The sequence below is a fragment of the Canis aureus genome, chromosome 10 (assembly GCF_053574225.1).
Source record: "Canis aureus isolate CA01 chromosome 10, VMU_Caureus_v.1.0, whole genome shotgun sequence".
Lineage (NCBI taxonomy): Eukaryota > Metazoa > Chordata > Mammalia > Carnivora > Canidae > Canis > Canis aureus.
Genome location: NC_135620.1, coordinates 14,219,964 through 14,232,899, shown reverse-complemented (window position 1 = coordinate 14,232,899; position 12,936 = coordinate 14,219,964). Strand labels below are relative to the sequence as shown.

The 12,936-nt window shown below is 38.3% G+C and overlaps 1 protein-coding gene across 2 annotated transcripts in view; it reads right to left on the bottom strand.

The window, feature by feature from the left end:
- SNX24 (sorting nexin 24) overlaps positions 1-12,936 on the bottom strand; it is a 159,794-nt gene that overhangs the window by 47,255 nt on the left and 99,603 nt on the right. For both annotated transcript variants that reach the window (XM_077911423.1, XM_077911422.1), the window contains exon 3: positions 10,888-10,992. In XM_077911423.1, the coding sequence (XP_077767549.1) occupies positions 10,888-10,992 (105 nt within the window). The remainder of the gene's footprint in view (positions 1-10,887; positions 10,993-12,936) is intronic.

The following is a 12,936-nucleotide window of genomic DNA, read 5'->3' as shown; positions in this document are numbered from 1 at the left end:
TTGAATATAAATAGAAATCCTGATAGACAAGCAAGCACCAAAGCTGGTTCTGTCCCATGGATGAGTTGTGAACACCATACCTTTGAACACCCCCTCTGGGGACGGCATGGACAGAAGAAATGAAGATAAAATCTAAGATTTGCTCAGGGTAGATAGGCATGGGAAACCCAAAAAGTGAAGTCCAAATAAAGCAGCTGAAGGATACATACTCAGAGGAAGGGGGAAAAAAAAAAACCTTCACAGGTTTGTAACCTAAACTAACACCTTTTGTGTAATTCAAAAAATTTTCAAGCTAAGAAGTCCCAGTTGACAGTGTTCCTAGGTGATCAGCAAAGCAAACAAAAATTCTCTCTTGTGCAAATTTAATTCAATCCTGGACTTAAAAAAAAATCCCTAAGGATAAAGGTAAAAGGAAAGTGATTACCAGCTAAAAATAAAAAAAAACAAATAACACATACATGTACACCTAAGATGAAACAAAGCACCATGGGCAAGAATCAGCAGAAACAATTTGGACCATGAAGATGTTAGTTATCATAATTATCAGACCGTGAATTTAAAAACAGAATAAAAAAGGGGAAAGAGGCAACATTCAAAGATATGATACCTGAGCATTTTCCAGAAATGCTGAAAGGTTCCAACATGCAGATTCAGAGAACGTGCACATGCACACACACACACACACACACACACACACACACGCAAAATACTAAAAAATACATATTTTAAAAAATCTACACCTACATATAGAATAACTATAGTAACTCTAATAATAAAGTTCTACAGCAAAATATAAGAACACCAAAGATGAAAAACAGAAGAACATCAAAGATGAAAAGAAGACGCTAAAAGAATTAGAAAAAAATGACAGATCACATTTAAAAGGCAGAAAACTAAGCATTTATATTTATTTTTTCTTTATATGTTTAAGTAGGCTCCACACACAGTATAGAGCTTCAACATAGGGCTTGAACTTGAGCTGAGATCAAGAGTGACACTTAACTGAATGAGCCACCCAGGCACTCCTAAGCATATCTATTTGTAAGAAATGGTGTTTTATGACTTTTATTCTGTCTTCCAAAAACAAAGAAAAGATTCATATATATTTAAAGAAGACATGATTCCAATCTAATTCCTCCAGCATTAGGATTACCATATGCATCCACTGGATTTTTCCTAATACACATGTGGAATCTAAGTGATCTTATTTTTCCAATACTTTGCAACACTTTGTTCCTTTATAATCCTAAGTATCATTTCATCATCACTCATCAATTATTCCCAACTATGCTAAGAAATAAGAAAACTGAATAATGATGAGAGTGGAGTGTCTGGAAGGATAATGAAATAAATAATCATTGCAATATGTTTTAGCTTTCTTACTGTATTGCCCAAAGTACTCATCATTTTTCAATATCTTCCAATATTTGAAGTTACTTGTAAAGTTCTCACTAAACACAGTTAAATATTCAGAAATTTTCATTTTCTACCCAAAATAGTAAAGAAAAAATAATCAATGGAGCAAAGTGTTTCGCGATTATTATAAGATTCAGACAACGACAAGAAAGATAGACAGGAATACTCTAGACCACCACAGTCCATAAGAAGTATAATGTAAGCCACATATACACTTTATAGTAATTTTAAATGTATATTTAACATTTAAATTTTCTGGTAGCTCCTTGAAAAAAGTAAAAAGAAACAAGTAAATATATTTTGTTTAACCTGATACATAAAAAAAATAGTACTTAAAAAAATAAAAACTATTGAGATATTTTACATTCTTTCTTGTACTAAGTTTTTGAAATCTGTGTACATTTTGTAGAACATCTTGATTGAGACTAGCCACATTTCAAATGTTCAAATGTTTATTAGCCACATATGACTAGTAGCTTCCATAATATATAGCAAAATTAGTAGTAGAGGTAAAATCAGATCATGAGACTTCAGATGCTATCATAGATGAATTTTCTCACACTTAGGGATCAATGATGAAAAAGGAAATACAGTATTCTCTTGGAGCTATTCATTCAATCGGAAGAATTTCATCATACAGTATTTTGCATCAAGGACTCAGACCATTTCATCTTGCTAAAAGAATGTTGAACACCATTTTTTCACTTTTTATGATGTTTGTGTACCAAGATTTATTTAACAAATGCTTTACTTTACCAGACAAAACCATATACAAAGGTGGCAGCAGTGTAAACTTTTTAAAAAAGATTTTATTTATTTATTCATGAGAGACAGAGAGAGGCAGAGACATAGGCAGAGGGAGAAGCAGGCTCCCTGTGGGAAGCCCGATGCAGGACTCGATCCCAGGACCCTGGGATCATGACCTGAGCCAAAGGCAGACGCTCAACCACTGAGCCACTCGGGCGTCCCATTATAGAAGATTTTTAAAAACCCATTCTAGTTCTGAGTATAAATTTAAAAAGGAAAACATTTTGTAATAATGCAGGAAAAGTCACTTTTCTTTAACAAATCTATTAACCATTAAGGTTTCCAAAGATTTGGACTGCATCACGCATGTCAAAGAAAAAGAACCAGAAACAATGATAAGCAAAAACCTATCATATATATGTGTATATATAATATGATGTATATATGCGTGTGTGTGTGTGTGTGTGTATTTATTTATTTATTTATTTATTATTTATTTCCTGGCTCCTGGAAAATATATATGAGATATATTTAAAATCTGGATTTTATAATGTTTACAATATGATTTAGGTTTTCAGGTTTATGCAAAACAGTTCATGACCAGTTCATCAGTAAAGCATGCTGTTCAAAGGATGCTGCCCATTTGAAAAAAAATAGAAAAATAAAGATTAAGACTTTGAGTTTGAGTTTGCTATGCTGAAATTCTAATCAAAATTCTAGTGAAGTTGTCTTTCACTTTTCTCCTTACTTGAATTTCTATAAATTATTCATTAAAAAAATCTTAAAATTACAAAAACACTAAAAATGGCCCACTGGACAAATGGTAAATGATGGTTACCATTTTTCCCAGGAAACTGAGAGTTAGTATGTTTAAAAAGATAAAACAGACCCCAAACTAACATCCAGGCAGATGAGGGGGAAAAAGCAAAGTGAATATCTTTTTTTTTTTTTTTACGATTTTATCTATTTATTCACAACAGACAGAGAGAGAGAGAGAGAGAGAGAGAGAGAGAGAGGCAAAGACACAGGCAGAGGGAGAATCAGGCTTATTCAGGGAGCCCGACGCAGGACTCGATCCCAGGTTTCCAGGATCACACCCCGGGCTGAAGGCAGCGTTAAACCACTGGGCCACTGGAGCTGCCCAGCAAAGAGAATTTCTAAAACAAAAAAAGCATAATATTAAAACTGAAAAGTCAAAGGATAGACTTCTAGTTTAATTAGATGGAATAAATAGACTTTTCCCTCTCCCTCCTGCTAAATACAACTAAAACTGGACATTATATTGGGTATTATATCTAAGGCTGAGGGAAGGAATGAAACCTGCCAGCACCTAAGGAATGATACAGTGGTGAGTTTTATCTTTCCTGGGTTTTCATTTTACCTCATGTATCTTGATTGGAACAGAAAAAGCCAGGAGCCAGAAAATACCAGGAGAGGCAGACAAATCAAGCCCCAATCAAAGCTTGTTTCCTCTAGCAAAGATACCATAAAAGAGACAGCCTAGCAAGATAGAAAACTTTCAGGCACTGACCATTCTATTCAACCAAAACACCACAGAAGAAATTGTTGGTCCACTTCTACTCAAGCCAGCAAAAGCCTCTAGTGGAAAGCCTAGATTTCTACCCTCATGAGGCTGCGAAGAGGCACTCGATGCCACAGTAGTGTCAGAGATGGCCAAGTAGGGAGCGAAGACTCTTGTCTCCCTCAAGCCATTCAAGGGTCAGTGGAGACCATGTGGGGAATTGAAACTCCCATCCTCTTAGCAATAACGAAGAAAACCTTTCCCACACTAGAGGTCAACAAAGGCCAAGTGGGGAAGCTGATCATCCACCTTCACCCAGCAGAAATGAGGCAGAGTCCTTGCACCTCACCCTGCCTAGACTGAGCAGTGTCAGAGAAGGCCAGCTAAGAAAGGAGTCTTAATGAGATCCAGAGTTCCTAACATAATACAAAAATGTCCAGGAATCAACCACAACCATTCATCATATCAAAACCAGGAAGATCTCAAACTGAATGAAAAAGACAATCAATAGACACCAACACTGAGAAGACAAAGATGTTAGAATATTCTAATAGTGACTATAAGGCAGCCATAGTAACAATGTTTCAATGAAACAGAAGAAACAGTGCAAAGACTCAACAAAGAAATATAAAACTTCACAAATACTCAACAAAGAAACAATATAAAGACTCAACAAAGAAATAAATGCTATAGGGATCCCTGGGTGGCACAGCGGTTTATTGCCTGCCTTTGGCCCAGGGCGCGATCCTGGAGACCCAGGATCGAATCCCACATCAGGCTCCTGGTGCATGGAGCCTGCTTCTCCTTCTGCCTATGTCTCTGCTTCTCTCTCTCTCTGTGTGACTATCATAAATAAATAAAAATAAAAAAAAAGAAATAAATGCTATAAAGAATCAGTGGGAATTAAAAAAATTTTTTAAAGATTTTATTTATTCATTCATGAGAGACACACAGATAGAGGCAGAAACATAGGCAGAGGGAGAAGCAGGCTTCCTATGTGGAGCCCGATGTGGGACTTGATCCCAGGACTTGGGGATCACACCCTGAGCCGAAAGCTGAAGCTCAACCACTGAGCCACCCAGGTGTCCCCAGTGGGAATTTTAGAACTAAAAAATACAGTAACCAAAATAAAAAGCCAGTGGATAGGTTCAATATCAGAATGGAAGAACAGTGGAAAAAGTCAGCAAATGGAAAGAAAGAACAATAGAAATGAGCTTATCTGACCAATGGAGGGAAAACAAGTCTGAAGAAAAACAATGGAGAAGGCCCAGATCTGTGCAGGACTAGAGCAAAAAAAAAAAAAAAAAAAAAAAAAAAAAACCCATCTATTCCTATTATCATGGCCCTGGAAGGAGAAGACAAAGAAGGGAACTCCAAACAAGAAAAACCCAATGCAATACACACTGAGACACATCATAATTAAGCTTCTGAAAACTAATGACAAAGACAAAATCTTGAAAACAGACATCTTAAAACAGCATCTTACATATAAAAGAAAAACAATAATATGACAGTGGATTTTTTTTTTTTTATCAGAAGCCATAAAAGCTAAAAGGAAGCTGTCAACCTAGAATCCTCTGTGTAGGGTGATCAGACTTGAAACATTCTGAGGTATTTGTCATGTTCAGGAGGAGACTAAAGAAAACAGGTAACTAGGAAAAAAAAAAAAAAACAGATATAAACTAACACAGGAGGGAAAAAGGCAAGAGAAAAAGGGGGAAAAATCTGCCACCAATCTGAAAGCAGGCAAGAAAAGTAAAACCTCAGAAAAAGAGAGACCAAGGGAAAGCAAGGATGGTGGCCCTAAGCCCAATCATATGTGCAATCATAGGAATGTAAGTGGTAAATTTGAACACACCTTTCATCTTATAGATCAAAAAGCAAAGTCTGATTGAACAGCACCCTTAACAAAGTTCATCTCCTATATAGCTCTCTGCACTCAAGAATTAGCGAGTACATGTTTTCAAGCACACATCATCAATTTTAATAAATGGTTCATGTATACTGGAAGAATTAAGAAAAAATAAAACTCAGGTCCACCGCAGACTACTGACCCAACGGAACATTATAGTATGTTGCATAATTTTTAAAACTAATGAAGGGCAGGCTAGCCAGGTAATAGGATCTTCTGTAGACAGCATCCGGCAGGTATTGCATAGTAAATCCCACACCAGCTGTGCAACTGTCTGTGCAATTATCTTCTTCAGTGAATTTTAAGGTATTATGTTTTAGCTTATTTTTTTTAATTTTTTTAAATTTATTTATGATAGGCACACAGTGAGAGAGAGAGAGGCAGAGACACAGGCAGAGGGAGAAGCAGGCTCCATGCACCGGGAGCCTGACGTGGGATTTGATCCTGGGTCTCCAGGATTGCGCCCTGGGCCAAAGGCAGGCGCTAAACCGCTGCGCCACCCAGGGATCCCTGTTTTAGCTTATTCTTAATCATGATTTCTATGAGACACTTTAGTCTAGCTCCCAACAATTCCTGTATATATTTTTAAAGAATGTATTCATTTATTTATTTGAGAGAGAGAAAGAGAGAGTGCACGCATGTATGTGTGTGGGGAAGAGCAGAGGGAGACGGAGAAGCAGGCTCCCCACTGAGCAGAGAGCCCGATGTGGGGTTCCATCCCAGGACCCTGGGATCAGGACCTGAGCCGAAGTCTGACGCTTAACTGACGGAGCCACGCAGTCATCCCTCCTGGTATATTTAACTGTTGTTACCTCCTTATAAATAAGATGAAAACATAATCCTCTGTTGTTCTCAAGAAAGTGACATAAGATGTGGGTCCTTTCCTAAGAAACATAAATCTCACAGCATAGCAACAGATGCAACAAGTGATATATGAAAAATTCCCGTGAAAAATTGCCATCTAAAAACCAAGCCTGCTGCTCTGCCTACTTTACTTAGGTGCGCTCTGTCAAACAAATAAATAAATAAACAAACAAATAAATAAATAAAACCCTTTTATAAAAATAAAAACCAAGCCAGCTTGCAATATGACGCTACTACTGAAGAAGAGAGAGGGACCTGCCCATTGAACCAGCCTCAGATAAGGAAACAGAGCCACAACTGAACCTCAACCTTGCCCACCATTTGTTCTTCTTTTCTGGAAGAGTACAGATCTTCATCTCTGACACACTGAAATTCTGCCAGTGTGTCTATGTCTTGGAGGGCTTCTATCATTCTTCTTGTTCTGCCCTCGAAGCACCTTGTCTATGTAAAGGCTCACCGCCTCCAGCTTGGGGAAATGGCCAACTACTTTTCCTTTGATTATTCTCTCCCCTACTGGTGTATTTCCCCCTCATCTTTCTTTCTAGGACTCCAGGATGTTAGACCTGGATAGATCCTCAGTGTGTCTCGTCTTCTGTTGGGGAGATTTTGTATTTGTCCTTTATGAACAATTTTCCAAGTGAAGTACAGCTACTGAATGATTCGGCTGGAGGACACAATAAATACTAACAGGTCCTGTGTGTCCCGACTGCTCCTCTTAGTTTCCTAGTGTTATCTTTTGGCTGTAAGGCCTTTGGGCAGCTCTCTGGATTTATTAAAACCAATTATGGGGGTGTATTTTGTGTTCTGAGTTCTCTCTTTCCTGACAAGTCAGTGTTTCAGTTCATCTGGTCTTTTTGTTCCTCAAAGGCCTGGCAATCCTTGGTTATCAGGTCTCACTGAAGAAAGCATTACTGAGGGACCTGGGGGAGTGGGGGTTCCTCTGAAGGTCTGTCAGACCTCCTTCCAAGTGGAAGGACAATGTGAGCAGAGCATGCGATCTGGTCAGCTCTTCTCTGGGCTAAGGTGGTGGGGAAGGGAATCGAACTCGGGGTCCTATATCTACATGAGAAGCCTTAGCTCTCTTCATTCTATTTAATATTTTTGCATATTATTTTGTCTTTTTTAAAGATTTATTTGAGAGAGAGAGAGAGAGAGAGAGAATATAAGCAGGGCTAGAGGGGCAGAGGGAGTAAGAGAGAATCCTTAAGCAGACTCCATGCTGAGCACTGAGTGCCCAATGATGCACTCAGTCCAAGGACCCCGAGATCATGACCTGAGCTTAAATCAAGAGTCAGTTGCTTAACCCAGTGAGTCACCTAGGCACCCTTGTTTTATTTTGCCCTGAAGAGAAAGGTCTTGCAAATTTTTTTGCCCATCATAAACATCAAGCTGCCTGTATTCTATAGAGAACAAGTGGCCAAGACATCTGCCCCATGTGCTTACTCTGAATGGGCCCACTTGTTTGCATTTTTACCTGATGGCTCTAAGCCTAGACTTTCTCCAGCAAAGCCGTGGGCAGGCTTATTCCTGCCTCTACTGCAGGCTCTCAGGGCTGCTGCCTTCTGCTCTCTGCTACAATTCATATGCTTCCAGAACATTCCATTTTCCAGAAAGTTGTTAAACATTTTTCTTCCTCTGATGATCCCCTCTTTCCCTTGCCCATCTACTACTTAACTATGAAGGTTCACTCCTTGTTAAGTTTTTGCACTCTTATTTCAGAGGGGTCTCAGGAAAGACAGGAAGTCATCTCAAAGTAAAATGTCTTCTATAAACCATGTCTGAGGGTCAAATCAGTATGGGACATGCCAGGTAATATATTTCTTAAGATCTGGGTTTCTCTGCAGATGACTTAACATGGAAAACAGATGCATACTGACAGTTTTCATAGGATTCTATATATTCAAGGTATAGATTTTAAAAATAACCAATCAAAATAAAAACAAAACAAAAATAAAAAATCACCAATCTATCAACCTATCAAGGGAGTTAGGGGTAGCTAGTTAATTAAATTATGGCAGCTTATGATTAGAAGGCCTTCTCTTTTATGATTATTAATATATCCTTAAGTAAAACTATGTTAAGGCTAAGAAATTAGAAACATCTATAATGCAGAATGAAAAGGGACTTAGAAACTAAAATTTCAGTTCATGTCTTTAATCAACTCTAGGGAGTGAGGCAAGTTGCATAACCACACTAGACCTCAGTTTCTTCACCACTGAAATAGAAGAGTGACCTTAGGAATTCTGTTCTACTCACCCATTGTCCCGAAAGTACTAGTGGGATAAGAGGAGGAAGTGTTTTCTACGGCCCTCTCAAGTGCTAATCTGCCTGTTCTAAGAGTAGAAACCGAGGCCAGAAGTATAATTATGGATATAATGAAGGGCAGGAGGTAGGCTGGACTAGAAAACATTTTAATAGCACTGTGAGCTTGAAATGTTATGACTGTGGGTATGAAAACTTTTTCAGATTTGTGGGCCAGAACAGGGCCATCCTGTCCAATGCCATGCCAAGACTCTTAAAGAGACTTAAACACCAAAAGTTATAAAAAAATGATATGTGACCCAGGGTTTTCAGTTCACTTAGGACCAGTAAAGCATTCCCACTCATCTCTTCAACTTCTACCTAGCTCCCACTGCCCACAAACACAATCAGCCAGAGGAGGGAGAAGAGAGAGCTCCCATGACCTCCGTAGGGACCATAGTGACTAGAAAATGAATATTAAATGCAGAAGAAGAAGCAAGCTGTCCCAATCCCTCACCACATCTTTCAAGCCCTATTTCTGAGAATAGAAAATTCTAAGCTCAATTTGAGAGTCACTGTAAACTTCTCTTGGGGCCAGATGATTTTATCTGGATAGTTATATCCAAAGTACAAACAACTTAAAATGTTTACATTAAGTAGTAATGGAAGTCATGTGTCAAATACAGTGGGAGGAAAAAGAGGAAAGCATGCTTCACAAGGAAAGCCTGAAGATATACAGTATCTGTGGAAAATGTGGCCTATAAGAATGCATTGTTTACCTATTCCATTTAATTATAGAGAACATGAATTTTTACCCTTCACATCCGATGTCTAAAGTCTCGTTTTTTTTGGTTTGGTTTTGCTTGGCAGTGCTGCCAGCAGCTTTGGAAGTCTCACAGCTCCATATATAGAGCCTCAAGGGACACAGCCACACACGTTCCTATCATTTGTGGAACCCATTTCCTTTCATCTCTGACTTCCAGGGGGAGGCAGTGAAGGATCTGTCCACCATGCCCAAACGCAGATGAACAAAAACAGTAAAGAGAGCCCTTGTTAGATGCTTGCAGGGCCTCCAGCGTGTTGGCTTTTCTCAGTGAACAAGCCAGGAAAACTAAACAAGGCCATGGAGAGACTGTTAGCATCTTTCTACTGGGAGAGGGTCATCTAAATTTATCACCAAGTATAAACCTGTGGGGACAGCTTCTCTTCAACTTCTAACCAACAGTGATACAGGCAAACCACCCAGAAAAAGTTGGTCACACAAACAGTATGCTGGCTTCCCAGAGCCTCCAGCTACCTGCCTATACAGAATCTACCATAGGGTGAAAGCTTAAACAGGTTACAAGATATTAATAATGGAAAGCACAGTAAGAGCTGCTGTTTCTGTGATGTAGCATGTCTTAGATAGATAGATCATCATGATAAATCCATAACCCTTGGGTGAAGTCCAGCTCTTCTCTTCCTTTCCTCTCAGCTATGTTCACTTGGGTCATTCCCATGCATCTGCCTCTCAAATGCTTAGCATCCTGGCTGAGCAACTGGCCTGAGCCGTGCCAGCATCTGCCCTGTGTGGTGCACTGTGGATTAACAACTACATGGATATTTATCTGAAGCTTCTAGCCCTTTGTATTTTAAAACTAAGAGAAGTTGACACTGTTCCATCCTTTCCTTTGCTTTTCCTTTTTACTTAGGACAAGTGCTAAGTAAAGAGTGCTTACGCATTCTTTTAAAAAACATATTCTAATTTGCAAAGAAGTCGGCACTTCATCAGAGGCAATTTTTAGACACTTGTTCTCAACTTGATTTCACAGATGGACGAGTCAAGCCCAACGAAAATTCAGATTCTCTATGTCCTCAACAACCAAAACCCAACGGCTGAATTAAGCAACAAATCTTGAGAGAGAAAACAAAAAACAAAAACTAAGTAATTTGTAGAGCTCAATTAAAAAATGGACAGACCCACTTTACATCAGTTTCTACCTGTACATGAAATTTTCACTTCCTCAATCTAAATTATTACTGATTAAAGCTAAAAGGACCAACTAACAACATATTTATAATTTTGCACATTCTTTATTTTAATCTAGAATGTTTGATTGCTTAATCTATTTTGTATCTCATCTATTAGCTTTGAGAAAAAATACTAAGACAGTAATATTAAACTGAGGATCTAAATACATCTTACCTGTAAATATGTTTCCAAACCTTGTCGCCGTTGTTCCAAGACTTTTGGGACCCAGTTCCTAACATGTTTAGAAGGGATTTCTGGAGTTTTTATACATTTCTTCAGCTATAAAGACAGAAACAGAAAAAAATACAGAAAAAGTCTCAATTATAAAGACATAATTTAAGGGGGAAAGCCAATAAAAGAAAATGAACTACTACTATCTCTAATAAAAAGACAGAGGAAAATATAATTATATCTAAATTTTATTAAAAAATTCTTTACTTAGGGGTGCATACGTGGTGGCTCAGTCAGTTAAGTGTCTGACTCATGATTTCAGCTCAGATCATGATTTCAGGGCCCTGGGATCAAGCCCTATGTCAGGCTTCCTCCCCAGCACAGAATCAGATTCTTTCTCTCTCCCCTCCTCTTGCTGTATCCCTCCCCTTACTCGAGCTTTCTCTCTCTTTCTCTAAAATAAATAAATAAATAAATAAAATATTTTTTTAAAAACCCTATTTACTTAGCTGTCCTAAATGTTCGGATTTTAGAAGAAGAGTTTTGTGTTTCTGGTAGTTGTTATTGTTGTATATTATCTAGTATTTCAGACTGGAATTATTTTTTCCTGAAAAATTAGAAATTCAGTAAATGCAAAAAAAAAAGTTCAGTAAATGCATTGTATAGAGGCTAAGTAGTTTATAATTTCCAAAATCAATTAATATAAAGAAATTTTGTTCAGAAGTATTTTTCTGACAAAAAGCCTTTCTATGTATTATTTCACAGAAAAAGTCAAAATAAAATGCAATGTTTATAACCATCCCACTGGAAATGCCATATGAACTAGACCACACCATTTGGAAAGTTTCTCAAGTCTGTAATAGAATAAACTTTAGATTTTTATAACAGAAACACTGATTGTTGCAATGCTCCTAATAATTAGGTCCAAATTCTATTCGAGAAAAATCATCATGGTTCTCGGCTCAGCCTTTCTGGGCAGCAGTATGAAGGAACCACATAAAAAAGAAAAATTCTATTGGAACTTGAGTTAGAGCTGTCTGTGGTAGGCATATCCTATGACATTGCGCCTTAACCTGTGAATGTTACTTTACATGGCAAACTACTTTGCAGAGGTGACTAAATTAGGGGTCTTAAATATAGAGTGATTTTAAGGAGGATTACCAGCTTGGCTGAGTGTAATAATAAGATTCCTTATAAGAGGCAAGCAGGAGGGTCGGAGTCAGAGAGAGTTTAGAAGATGCCACATGGGTGGCTTTGACAATAGAAGAAGGATTAAGATTAGAGCCCAGGTGATCTCTAGAAGCTGGGAAGGAAAGGGAATAAATATTCCCCTCTAGCCTTGTGATGCCTTGATTTACCCCAGTGAAATTCATTTTGGACTTCTGATCTCAAGAAGGATAAAAATAAATCAATCTGTTTTGTTTTAAGCCACTAAGTTTGCACTAATAGGTTACAGCAGCAATGTGAAACTGATATGCCGACTAAAATGGAATGAAGTTTAATGTTCTAATTAAAAACTTGGAAAACCTACTGTGTAGCAGGAAGCCAGAGCTGGTGTCAGGATTAAGAATATACAGATTATGACCTGCTGGAGGAGAGGCAAAAGCCCTGAGCTTCTGAGCTCCCAGTTTGGGGAAGTGGACCCCATGGGCTCATTCTGATTAAAGGCACTGTTTCATTATATCCACAGAAAGGATGTACAGTAAGAAGGTTTATTACAGATCCCAGAAGCAGGGGAGGGCGGCAGGTCATGAGCAAGCGGGAGATAAGAGAGCAGGGTAGCAAGCACCTGTCACTTACAGGTGGTTGAGATGGAGGTCACTAACTTCTCAAGGGCTTAACCCCAAATGCTTATTTGAAATGGTGCCAGGAAAGCAAAGTGAGAACTTATGGCAGGAATTCTCGAACTCAAGTTCTCACCTGAATGTCCAGACTCTGGGTGTGAGCAGGGTTATCATAGTGTAAAAAGCCTAGACAGCAGCTCAGAAAATCAAAGCTGTTTTTCAAAGTTTCAAAAACTCAAGAGAAACAAAGGTTTTTCTCATCATGGAT